A 13,952-nucleotide genomic window follows, 5' to 3' on the forward strand; every position below is an offset into this window, starting at 1 on the left:
AACGACGCAATGAGAGAGAGAGAGAGAGAGAGAGAGGGAGAGAGAGAACGACACAGTGAGATGGTAGAGAAAGGAGAGATACAAAGAAAAAAGGGACAAAGAAGAGATGGTTGGAGAATGGAGATACAATGAGAGAGCGACAGAAAGACGGAAGAGAGAGGGAGGAGAGGACAACACAGGGAGGGGGTAGACAAGGGAGCGATACAAGGGAAAGAGAGACAGAAGAGAGGGTTGGAGAATGGAGATACAATGAGAGTGACAGAAAGACGGAAGAGAGAGAGAGAGAGAGAGAGAGAGCGAGAGAGAGAGAGAGAGAGAGAGAGAGAGAGAGAGGCGCCTGTGCAGAATCCGCACATGAGAGAACAATGCGGGTGGAAGACAAGAAAGAAAAACTTAGTTTCCAATTATTAAAAATAACTTAGAAACCAAAAAAAGCAGAAGAGTAAGTAACTTCATTGAGAAAATAGGAGTTAAAATATGGAGAAAATACAATCCTTAAAGGACAGCGAAAATCCATGTCCCATGCTATACACAAAGTGCATTTACTTTCCATAGCTCTAGTGTACGATCACCACGTCTGAGTACGGGCTCAAGGTGACGTTAATATCATTACGTTGTCAATGTCTGACTCGGGAGACTGTTATTGAGCCAAGTCAATTTCTGACTTGCTCGTCCATGAGGATAAGTGACAGCTAGCCCCAGTAAGCAGGTGCTCACCACGTCATAGCACATAGCGAAACTGGCATGTTGTCTTAGAACAATTAGGCGAATTACATGACTGTCAAGTGCGTAATAGAAAACCGTAACATTGTTACGTAACGTGACATCGTCTCCGTCTAGAGGAAATTGAACGCGATATGGAATCGAGAAACCTCCGGGTATGCATGCTTTGAGATAACACTATCTGTTCTGAGTCAGTCGGACAACCTCGGCCGTTTCCGTACATTGTCGTACATTGATTTTCTTCTGTAAAAAAATATTGGGGATAATATCACGTATACACACTGCCTAATTCTCATTATCGTAAGTAACAGACCGTATTATCAGAAATAGCATCCCTTCTTCTGCCCCCAAGGGACATATTCCCGAGGCAATAGAGTTAACTGACTATAAAAGTACAGTTTCGACCCTTGCCGAACTAGGCTGGTATTATAGAATTACATTTTGGCTGGACTAACGAGTCTCTGCATAGTCCAATCAAAATCGCGCAACGGAATCGAAATCCGGTTCGTAAACTGTCATACAGATTTCGGCCGATTGCAGGATTTTCAAAGCATGTGCGACGCCAACTCGTTGTCAACAGATGTTTTTCTCACGTAATTTGATGCACTTCGCGATGTAAGACCCGTTTTATCATAATATAGATCTCTATATCGATCAGATCGTCTTGACTGGGGGCCGCCATTTTGTTTAAAGCAAATTCAAGTGGTACGAGAGGTTGAATCTGATTGGTCTAAAGGAGAGGCATAGAAGGATCATAACTCGTAATAGCCACAGGCGGAACTTTGATCGAGCCCAGGAATTCCAGCCTAGTTCGGCAAGGGTGGAAACGGGACTTTTTAAAGGCAGTGACCTCTCTTGCCTCGGGAAGATGCTCTAGGGATGGTGGTTAGAATAAGTCTAAGTACCATAATTTTTGACTGAATTGGACCGGGTGGTCAGGAGGCTGGGGGGCTAGTGTGTCATCGAACCCCGACGCGTTGGGCGTTGCTCCCAATATCAACCACTAGTTGGTCTGGCCAAGATTCCATTATTAAGAGGCCGCAGTGAAATAGATAAAATGACTCACTGCGGCCTTAGACAATGTTAACTCACTCTACACTGCCAAACCTGTTATATACAAAAGGTCACGTTTTTGCAACGGTCATCTAACGTTGGCCATTGGTTTAAATATCTGGTCCCAGATCAAATAAACCTGACCAGTGTATAAAAAATAGTAACTTCCACTGGTTCAACATAAACGACAAATGAACAAAACCTCAGTAAAACCGCTTCAACTCGAAAGTAGAGATTAACGATAGACAAAGTGTCGAGTTATCCCATGTCGATACAAGCGATGTGTCGGCACCAAACCATTTTCTAACCATAAGATGAGGCTGTCAACCACCTCCGGCCCTGAAACCCGAATACTGGATAACTTTTCACTCTGAGTCTCATTGCTCACCAAAAGCATTGGGAAATGCGATATGACGTTTAAAAAGGTATCGAAAAAAAAAAGAAATATTATAAAGGAAACCTTTAGGTACACCATTATTTTTTTTCTATATGTTCAATCTGATTACTTAATTCTATTTGTTTGGGTCCCGCGTACAGGGCTACCGAGTTTCGAATACCCTCTAAATAAACACCGAACCTTGCGTATCAAAGGGAGTTTGCAGCCTCTAAGATCAGACCAAGCCTATCGTTCGTCAACGATGTATACCTAGTGAATACGGTGCGAATGTGACCACTGCTACGGTAGGTTATGCGTTTCAGCGAACAGCCGGCTTTGGGGAATCTGTTAGGCCATTGACACGTGTGTTATCAACATAGAACATCGGCTGACGTCCGCAATACCGCCATGTCAGGGGTATTACTTCAGACAATTGAGTAACACATGGCGATACCATCTTCCCTTGATTGACATCAACATATCCGGGGAAGAGATACGTCCACTCGGCGGATTGTGGTTGACACATGACCGCTCGAGGACAGTGACCACTGTCCAGTCTCACGCATACATGTTGGTCATTCATCTACGTCAGAGCGGCGCGGTGTTACAAGGACAACGTGTCATGTCGTTCCCGTAGTCGGCAACTACACCTGTCTCCTGTTTCATATATTAATCTTGACACTGACACATATATTTCATATTTTCCCATCCCTGTCATAAATGTTGGACAACGTCATCAGTTAGGCTTAGAGAAATATGTTGCTTCTGAAACGAGATTACTCATAATCGCCGTGTTTATGCATGTTAATAATTTCGTGAAAAAAACAACACTCATATTTATCCTATAGTTACTTTCTCACGTGTTAATTTGCATTCGGCACAGCTGGGGGTAATTAGCCTTGTAAATCGCAAAATAAACAAATATGAAATATATGGGTGTATTCATATTTTGTTATGTAACGGCTGGTGCCGGGGTTGCAAGCTCGACCAACCCACGTGTTGTTTTAATGTACAAAGGAAAGTGACATATGAACCGTCAACATGAAATGTACAAGGAAAGTGACATGAAACGTCAACATGAAATAAACATCGCAGGTGTCCCTTTCAACCCAAGCTGAAATTTATTCATAAGTGACTAGCAATGTAAATAAATATTGCTGAACTACTTTCCTATGTGGAAAGGCGCGTCATTTGGGAAAAGTTTTAAATTCACCTTTCATTTATTTATGCCCATGTTTGAAAAATATACTGTGACATCATAAATTCATGTGCAGTTGATTTCACATCATGTGACCACCTCATGTGCCACTTACCAACTATTCTAGGTTTACACATCGCACGTGTATTAAGTTATATTCGGTAATCGTACGAACGTGTTGCGTTGTCATTACTGCAGTTTATGTTTGAAATCAAATAAATGAAGCGACAAAATCCAATCCAATAGAAATCTCATATAAAGCAGAGTCGATTGTACGATTCCGACTATATCATGAGCATGTGTTTATGAATCACTATTAATCGTGATGATGCCAGGTGATCGCGAAGACGTGAGCGTACCCTGCCCTACCGATGGCACACGTCTCAAACACAAGAAAAGGCAAGTCAAAACAACACAGCGTGGGTTCCCAACCGGAACTGTCCTGACCAAGATCATAACATAATAGCGTTGTCAGCGCTTGGGTGAGTGTCTGAAGGGTTTTTACGCCGCTTTTAGCGATGTCACGGCAGAGGACACCAGAAATGGGCTTCACATTGCCATTATGTGGGAATCGAACCCGGGCCTGACATAACGAGCGAACGCTTTAACCACCAGGCCATCTCACCGCCACTTCCAGACCCTAGAGACAAAACATATAAAAGGGAGTCCAACTTAAGTCTGGGATGATTTGGCAAGGCTAGATTTCCTCAGCTCTAGGCAATTAAAGATTGTTCTCGGACCCTTTTGGATTTTTTTCATTTTTATTTTTATAGATATATATTTTAAAAAAAGATAACTTTATTTTTTGGACGAATTTACAGTCCACCGCTTGGCGTTCGAGGGGATGGGTAGCAAGTCATATTGATGTACAGAGTGTGATGAGGATGTAGAAAATAGGAGGTGTTGGCTTGGCTTTGTAGCGATGTTTAAGAAACTATTTTAACATTATTTGTTTTATTAAAACGTATTTCAATACATAATAGAAAGAAACCCAGAGATCGAATTTCTTAATGTTCCTGAAACCGAACAGATGTAGACTTGCTAAAGTAGAGTAGACTTGCTCGAAGCTGCATTTTTTCAGGGTTTTATGTTTGTATATTTGTTGTTTAACGCCGTAATCATCAATCTTCCAGCTACCAGGTGATTGTACAATGTCATAACATTTTCATCAACCAGCAGTGATGAGGATGAAACATTTCAAATGTATCACAACTAGATATACATCAGTATCCAAAGTACCTGCGATCTGAGATTAACCAGTCATGAGATATGTTACATTAATCCAGCAATTTCTTTCGTTTCTTTGCTTCTCAAACATTTTCCGCCCGTGTTAATCCTTTCAGGTTGTCGCAACATCCCCTCTCTTGTGAGGCATTACTTAAGAAATGTCAAAGTTTTTAATTAAACTGTAACCCTGTCAGTCAAATGATACACTCGGTAAACAGCACGCACCATGAAAAGATAGCAGTTATTTTAGATCCATTAGCGTGCCATACATGTTAAGAACCTTATCGACAATTCCATATAGGCGGCGAATTAAAGGCAGGATTTACCTGAGATTAAAGATTTGATCAAATAAAACACACACCTGTGTTTTACCTATTTTAAGGTTCAGCAAAACATCCTAAAACACCTTGATGAGAATCTTGAATTTATCTTCAATGTATATACCACCATCGTTACCGTGATAACCTGTGTTGACCCTACACCTCACTTATCGCTCATTAGCATCCGTGAATGTATATAAGTTATAATGTAACTACTTAGCTTATCTATTGACATATTCATCAAACATGTTGATCGTGATAATAGCAAAAACAACGACGATTGTGATAATAATTATGATGTTGGTGATGGTGACGATATTAATTGTAATAAAAACAGGAAATTATATAACACTGAAATGATTGTGGTAAGGATTTAAATGATAAGAACAGTCAATTTTAGTCTCAGGTGGGTATAGAGGCGATATGGTGATGATGATGGTGATGATGATGATGATGATTGATGGTGATGATGATTAAACAAGGACATTGATCTTTTCTCTAAAAGAAATTTTCAACACTTCAACGGCCATCAAAATAAGAGGGGAAAAAATACTCAGAATAAAATGAAACACTCTTGAAACGTTCGACCATACTCCCCATCGGCTTATTGAACACATGAATGGAAAGGATGGGAAAAAAGAAATCGATTTCAAATTTGCGTTACTTACTTTCATTATCGTTCACACAACCCTTGGGGAAAACATCAACAAAAACTACAACACAGACCAGAAATCAGGGAGTCTCTGGACAGATTTTTGAAGTGACGAGCTTGCCTTTAAACTCGCGTTTGTTTTCAGAGGACAAGATGAAACGTGTCATTTGTCCTGTAATCTGGCGACAGCAGCTGGGAACACGAGATCGTTCATCCCAAGCTTCATCCCGGATGCTGCCCTCATCCCCCCCCCCCCCCCCCCCCCCCATAGCGTGCCACCATTACATGTAGTTAAAGGCTTGTGCCAAGATATTTTGGTCAGGTAAATAAGTTATATAAGTAAACGTAGACAGTTTTCTGAGGTAATGTCACAGGATTAAAGGAATGTTTCGGAACTAACTCAAGCATATTGCTTGCCGTCGCCGTTTTATGGCTGTAATCAAATCATGCAGCGGGATTGATTTGATTAGGGGCAAGGTATGTCTAGAACACAAAAGGAAGACACATCATGAGGGAGATGCATGGCAAGTGATTGATAACATCAACATTAATAAACTTTGTATCAATTCAATTATATTATGTGATGGCTTTGAACTGTTTGAATTGGTCTCCGGTGTAGGTACCTCTGGTAAGAGGTAATAGAATTATTCAAAACTTATCTTGTGGGTGACAAAGATTCTGTCTCGTGAAATGTGCATGTCGTTTTGATTTGTAGTCTCTTACGAAAATGTTTTGGAAATTATATTTCGTTCACTGTAAATAAAGGAGTTGCTGTACACACATTATATCTACTTTGTCGTTCTTCAACCTCTAAGAAATTTAAATGAGATTCACATTTCTCCCCAAGTTTCATATTCAACTGGTGTCATCTTCATTAAACTTAAAGATATGTCTGTTTTACCAGTTCTTGTTTCCTGCAGGCATGGTAAGATATTAAGACGTGTGTAATTTTATCCTCTGTATCAGGATTAAATCGCGAATTGTAATCACAAAAACGTCCAAAAATAACTTGAAATTGAAATAAAAACAAGGAAGACGTGTTTAACTGAACTTCAAGTAGCTATTTTGTGTTCAAGGGCGTATTTCAAACGGAAGATGGAAAAAAAGTTTTGATTAAATTTTCAAGTGCATACTCGGTAATAATCTAAAATCCAATATTGAGAAAATTTCAAGCGACTTCCCACGGAAGCCATCAACACGTGGCTTTTTTGTCCTCGTATTGATTGAACTGGCTCAAAGTAGAGATATTTACAACAGTTTTGTTTGTAAGCCATTTAAGCAGCGAGCTTAGATAAACTGCTAGCATGGACTAGCTGGATCATTCATACACTGTTAGCTTTACTAAAGTGCATTAGTGAAATTGTAATTGGCCATTAGTTAACACTGGCCACGTTGTTGTCGACGCGTTCGTTGTAATGGAGAAATGAGCGTGACGTGATACCCTAATGGGAGAGTCTTGCGAATTATCAAATTTAGAGTAGTTATATAGTGTACGTAAAAGTCAGGGATTAACGCGACAGTTATGATTGAGAGTCGTGTCTTAAGAACTACGAGAGTCAATACTTAATTCAATTTATGAAATAGCTCCATTAACATATGATAATTATAAAGAAAAAATAAAGCCAGATATTTTGAGAAATATTCTAAATAAACACTGCAGGAGTATGCTATATCAGAAACTAGCTCTGTACACCACGCCACTCACCTGTATGTAGGTAAATGCACAGGAATCTTCTGATTTAAATAATTAAATTGGTGTTCATTTTTACTATCAAATATTCCTAAAATAAACAGTATATATGGCGAGGTGTCTGGTATAAAAAAGGCATACTATTTCATTATTTTAAGAGAGATAGAGAGAGAGAGAGAGGAGAGAGAGAGAGAGAGAGAGAGAGAGAGAGAGAGAGAGAGATGCAGCATTGCCCCACTGAGTGTGAGCAAAGAGAAGCATGGATGCCTACAATGACATTAATGATGCCTGTCGCCCGCCGGCACAAAAGATGCACGTACCACTGAACTTACTTCTGTCTGGAAATACACTTAAAAGGTAGTTTAAAATGGACTGCTTGTATAACGTAGAGGACGAGAATGTATCATTCTGGTTGCTTTGTGCTTCTAGCGGGGGGGGGGGGGGGGGGGGGGGGGGGGGATGGGACGGGTGGGGCGGGGTTAGTTTCTTCGTGCATAAGAGCGAACTTCAAATGCTATATTCGGCATACATCCCTAACGTGCAAACGTTTATCTACAAGTCGCATGTTAGAACCAAGACAGAGCTGACAGATATATGTCAGCTCCTGTCTTTAATGTGATACTGTCCATGAAGATGTTCATTTGACCTGATTCCATGTGTTAATATATGTTATATATTACTATGAATAAAGTCTAACGTATTACACTGTGTTAAGTATACCAAGTGTTGCCCAAAACATGCTCCATTTCTGGTGCCCCCGCCCTGATATTACTGGGATATTGCTGAAAGCGGCATGACACCATACTTATACTTCAAAGATGCATCATACCGTTATCAAACGTACGAATAATGTATTACATTTAATGCCAATATTGCAAATAAAAGACTCTAAATAAAAGCGACAAAAAGCCATTTCCATAATCATAAGAAATCTCTGCTAAAAGCAAATAGGAGTCCGACTGTCATGAATTTGAGGTTATAAATCACTATTAAATGTAGCCTTTTCATGATATCTGTTTCGAAAACACCGATCTAGCAGTTAAACCGATGTCAGATACACGAATTCCGCTGTGGCCTTGTTGTGAAATATTACAGATCCCGATGGACAAATGCATAATTGATGCAGCGACAGAAAGCCTGGTGTGACACAAAGGCAGGTGTGACTCATAGTGATGGAAATCAACATACAAATATATACCCACGCCCGATTTCCTCGTTGACAGGGCTCGTGTTAATTCCAATAAGGTCGCATGAATTGACCAGTCGTGACCGAAGTGTAACTACCATGACTGACAAGGTAAAATGCTGGTACATTGCAATCAATAGCGAAGCGTAACGTTGCGCTCAGATGTTCAGCGCTGAAATATACAGCTACATACATTGTAGATTTCACGATGTCGATATACAGTGTCCCTTCAAGGGTTAAATACTGCGCACAACAGCTGGGATTCCAATATGGTTATTGAGTTTATATCACCGTTGTCCATTGCTGTCAGTAGGGTCATCAGCTATCATGTCAATTTCTGCTGTAATTAATGTACTCTCCACCAGAACCTATGTATCGGTAAATTACAATCACGTATTCTTGATAAACATAGTTGGAATATATTATGGAATTTATTAAATAAAAATACGATTGTTTTTATATAAATGGTACATATTGGGTGTCAATATTTCATAGCCAATAGAAAATAAATATTCTAAAACGTTTTGATGCCATCGGTTTGTCGGTAACACCATGCGTTTTCGACAATAAAATTAAACTATGATGTCATAAATAGATTGTTTGATAACGCATTTAAAGGGCCCTTTAAACTTATATTCAGCAGCAGGGGTAGGGATATGAACTTTTCTTGTCAATTAGTTTGATGTTGTTTTTCAATTAAGTCCTTGGTTGTCGTTAGGCTATCTGAAGATTTAGTTACTTTGAATGGTTAAGTTGTATGCAAACAAAACTGGCTCACAAGGCATGTTCGAAAACATTTGACATTTTCGTTTAGTTGATACTCCACAAACACGAATCAGATGTTCTCCAGTCCACGGGCTTGTCAAACAGGGCTAAACAAGCAGAACAACATGTTACAATAAACTACAAACTGCTTTGATTTTATTTACTGAAGTAAAGTAACACTTTTTAACTTTACTTTTTTGATATGTAAAACAAGCCAACACAATATCTGTCATGACGTATATGCTCTGTATTAGGTATACGGGAAAACAAATTATTTCAAAATATGATTAAATTATCATATTTTAATAACCAAATTCATTGTCGTAAAACTGAAGAAGTTAGGGTCCAATTTGTGGCGTCCGATTTCATTTTTGCTATATAGATATATAGAGAGAGGGGGGCACAACGTTTCTGGTGGTGTTATTTTTTTAACATTGTTGAAAATACTTTTCAAAACAATACATTTATAGCAAAATTCATTGTCGTAAATTTGAAGATCCTTTTTCCGTCCAATATATGGGGGTCCTTTCACATACTTTTCACGCGTAAACACAGGCATAACATGACATTTGCGAAGATGCCTTTCCAATGGATAAAAGAAGTTGTTAGAACCACGGAAATATTCAGTCAAATGTATACAGCCTTTTTCTGAGCGGTCACTGTTGACAGAAGGCACGATATCTCTTGCAATTACGTGATACCGTGTTTGTCCGAGCAGAGAGGTATGCGGCGACGAGTGGGAGACCGACTCAGTTCGATATTTCGTCTGAATGAGTGGCATTGCCCGACGTCAGGGCAAACGACTTAGTGTAAGTCAGAATATACACACGGCCGGCGTACACACGATCTATAAAGAATTCTAAAAAAGCAAATTAGCAGGAAGACGCAACACGTCTGTGATCAACACGTCTGGAAGATGTTCGATTTACGCTGACATCGCGTGTGATATCGTGCCCCGTTGTAAGACAGTTTGCTAAGGGGCTTTAAATCACTCAGCAGTTCAATAAAGTAAGCACAGGTTAGTGGATTGAATTTGGCGGCAACTTACCAAGTGTGCAGACGACAGTCAGAGCTGCAAGAAGGGTACGATCCACCGGCCTGCCTAAAACTGCTATCACCCACCACATCGTTTTCCCGTCACCATCGTCTGCTAAATCACTCGTCGTCTGATGGGTAAACTGTCTCAGGTCTGATGAAGACGGTACAATCCAAGGAAATCACCACTTCTAAATCCGGTCTTCTGGTACCAAAGCTAATTCCTGCGATTCCACCAGTTCTACAAACTCTTGCAACGCTTCGCTGTATCTATCGACTATTTGTTGACTTATTAAAAGGCGCTTGCCGTAGTGCCCTTTGCTTTGTGAAGTGAGCAAGGAATATATACATACGCAGTCCGTCGCCAGTTTATAAAATAACACAAGCGTACACACACTCGACTGCTCGTCCAATGGGCTAGCGTAACAGCGAAACGCCTCTCCCTTCTGTGCAGATTAATGGGCCTCCGAGCGGAGAGCCAGCGTACAATAGCGTTAGAGCCAACACGCTTAACGTAAAGCGCTCGCCAGACTATGGCACAGTGCTATCACCACGCTGTAGGAGCCCGGGGGTAGGGTCGTTTGCCGATGACAGCGATATGGTCACTGACTGCCCACGCCCCCTGACACCCTCCAATCCAAATCTCCCTCCAGTCTTTGCTTATCCCTAGAAGCATGCAGTCGCGATTAAACATGGTATTATTAGCTACAGCAACATTGTCAACCCCGAGAGATGCTAAACATATGGGGCTGAGATAAGTACTTAGAAAATCACCGCCGGCTTCTCCAGTCCAGGACTGGCTCGTGGTGCTGACGCTTGATACGGTATATTCAGTCAACGCAACTTCGGATTTAATTTTGCGAGAAATTGCCGTGTTGCCTTCCTCGTCGTTCTACAAACCGTTGCCTGAGAAGCATGTGTTATTATTGATCACGCAGTGCTGTTCTTTGTAATCCTCCGATGAATGAGTCGCGATAATGCTGCCCCAAAAATAAGGTACGCGTAAGCCTCGTGTTAGTCTACATACATCCCATGCGGTTTCGCTGATGCACCTGTATGGCACATCGAAGTGACGCTGTCTCTTGTAGCAAGACCAAATTCTTTATTGTATTGAACAGTTAACACCGAATCGGCATTGTTTAGACGCTTGAAGCAGTCATAAAATCACAATTGGTTAGACCATCACCATGGTATCCTTTTTGTCAGAACGAGCATTGATTTTAATATAAAGAATGCTTGAATACATATACATACGCCAGATTTACAAGCATCTTGGAGTGAAGTGTTTTAGGTGATATTCTGTGACGTAGCCGTACAACCGTGAGAGCTTGCTAATAGCTGTAGCGCAAACAACCTACAGGCTGTATTGGACTGAGAGAATTGAGGGACTCGTTCCCCCAGCGCAATAGCTTATTAGCGTGTTGCAATCATTGGAATGAAGGGTCGTTACGGTTTGGTTGATTTTACAGTTATTATTCGTACATGTACAGGTTTTATGAAACAGCAACAAATACGAATGGAGGTTTTGTGAGTGAGTAAGGCTTTACGCCGCTTTTAGCAATGTCCAAGCCCTATCGTGGTTGGGGACACCAGAAATAGGCTTCACACGTCGGGAATCGAACCCGGGACTTCGGCGCGACGAGCGAACATTTTAACCATTTGGCTACCCCCGAGTTTAGTGATGACGAGATCCGGGTAGAGAATAGTTCTTCAGCAACCCATGCTTGCCGTAAGAGTGAGTTTGTGAGTTGGGTTTAACGCCGCTTTTAACAGTATACCAGTTATATCGTGGCGTGTCAGCTTAATGTGGGAGGAAAGCCCGAAGTGATGCAGGTCTCAGACGTTTACCACTTTGGTGAAACCCACGAGCACTTTGCCGTAAGAGGCGACAAACGGAACTGGGTGCCGGGTCAGGCTCGCTGAATTTATTGATGCATATCATCGTATCCCAATTGCGTAGATGATCATAATGTTAATCACTAGATTGTCTGGTCCAGATTCGATTATTTAGAGACCGCCGTCATATGGCTGGAATGTTGCTGAGTGCGGCGATAAACAACAAAGAAAGTGATATATGGATCCAGGACGAACCATGGCCTTTTGTCACTACTCGCACCTTTCTGTAACAGCGTGACACGAGTTGGTCACGAATAGAACCGTGGCCACACTACACCGTAGACTTGCCCGGTTAGTTAGGTCCCCACCAACCCCTGTCTATCGTACGCGGCGAGCGATTGGCCAGGCTCGGTGACCTGGCGTATCATTGTACCCGGACGGGGGACGATGCTCACACTATCAATCACTGGTTTTGACTGTTTACAGACCACTGTCATAAAGCTGGAATATTGTTAAAAATACAACATTTAGTCCCAGAAAAAATAGTTTTCTGCAAAACAAATTATAGTAAAATTCAAACGGAGCCCCAAAACCATGCGTAATTTCTGGATCTGAGGTAATCTAGACTTGCTCAATCATTCTAGACTTGAGTTGGATTTATTTAGATTTATAATTAATTCTCTAGGGTCTGGCAGACAGACGACAAGGCGGGCTACGGTGGTTAATAATAAAGGCAGGTGGTTTAAATCTAGCAGCTCATGAATGGTTTGCTATAACGATCGATCGTCAGAAGTAATTGTTATGCGCCGTTTTGGGTATTTTGAAATTTGTGATTAAACTTTCGCTAAATTGAAAACTGGCACCAAATCATTTTCGTGGCCAACTCATACTTGTTCCATTGACGTTCATCCTAACTCCCATGTGCAAGCCTACAGTCGTATTGGGAAAGTAGGCAATTTACCACACGAATGAGATAACAAATTACGTTCACATTTCGTGAACTGAGTAGAATAAGCCATTTCAGGATTTTTTTACACTTACATAATATGCTGCTCAACTGTTGTTGAATATTTGATGCATTTACGGGCTAGTGAGTGAGTGATTGAGTGAGTTTGGATTAGCGCCTCTTTAAACACAATTTCAAATCATGGCGCCTCTGTGTAATGATGGAGGAATGTCGCTAGTGGTGCAGGTCTTAGACGTTTACCACTGCGGGACTCGAACCAACGACAATATAGGTTCCTGGCACGCCAAGGGACGCAACTCGTCATCGCGAATTGAGGCGTCTTCTAGGCCAATGGCTTCCACAGTATAGCGGTTCAACGCCACTTTGGATAATATATGAGTTTTATCACGCCGGGTCGGCTTATTGTTGAGGAAAGCCGAACGATCACAGGTCGTAGATCCTTCTTTTTACATAAACCTACCAAAACACGTGTTGTGCTGACCAAGGCTCATAATCGCATATATACGGCAAAGGGACGTAACTGTGTACAGCCTATTGTGTCGCCATTAAACAGTGTGGATATCCCTTGGGTACAGCACGACGTACATAAGTGGCCCAAGCTGTTAGGTTTAAGAATTTGGTGTCATTATCAATCTCTTTGAGAGATGGATGACGTTTTACTCTGTCCAAAATTATAAGTTGCACGTATTATTTTCAAATATCTTTCCGCACAAACCCTTCGCGCTTTCTTTTGAAAGAGCCAGTTCAGGTTTAATGCAAAACAGCCTCACACGTGAAAAGAAGCTAATTAGTTTAGTTCTTTGAGGTTCCTTTTTTCTAATCTGGTTCTTCCTCCAGCACACAGCTCGCAATACGGACCAATACGTCACATCTATAAGTCTGTAATATAACGTCACTTTAATGAAAACGTACTACACCTAGCTT

At 41.0% G+C, this 13,952-nt stretch overlaps 1 protein-coding gene across 1 annotated transcript in view; it reads right to left on the reverse strand.

Annotated features, from left to right (window-relative positions):
• The window catches only part of LOC124133855, a 154,344-nt gene extending 143,575 nt beyond the window's left edge, over positions 1 to 10,769 (reverse strand). Inside the window, exon 1 of the mRNA XM_046498438.2 lies at positions 10,239 to 10,769. Within this exon, the coding sequence (XP_046354394.1) occupies positions 10,239 to 10,317 (79 nt within the window). The 5' untranslated portion in view covers positions 10,318 to 10,769. The remainder of the gene's footprint in view (positions 1 to 10,238) is intronic.
• Between the last annotated feature and the right edge of the window lie 3,183 nt (positions 10,770 to 13,952).

This window comes from Haliotis rufescens, unplaced genomic scaffold (assembly GCF_023055435.1).
Source record: "Haliotis rufescens isolate VD_foot unplaced genomic scaffold, xgHalRufe1.0.p SCAF_161, whole genome shotgun sequence".
NCBI lineage: Eukaryota > Metazoa > Mollusca > Gastropoda > Lepetellida > Haliotidae > Haliotis > Haliotis rufescens.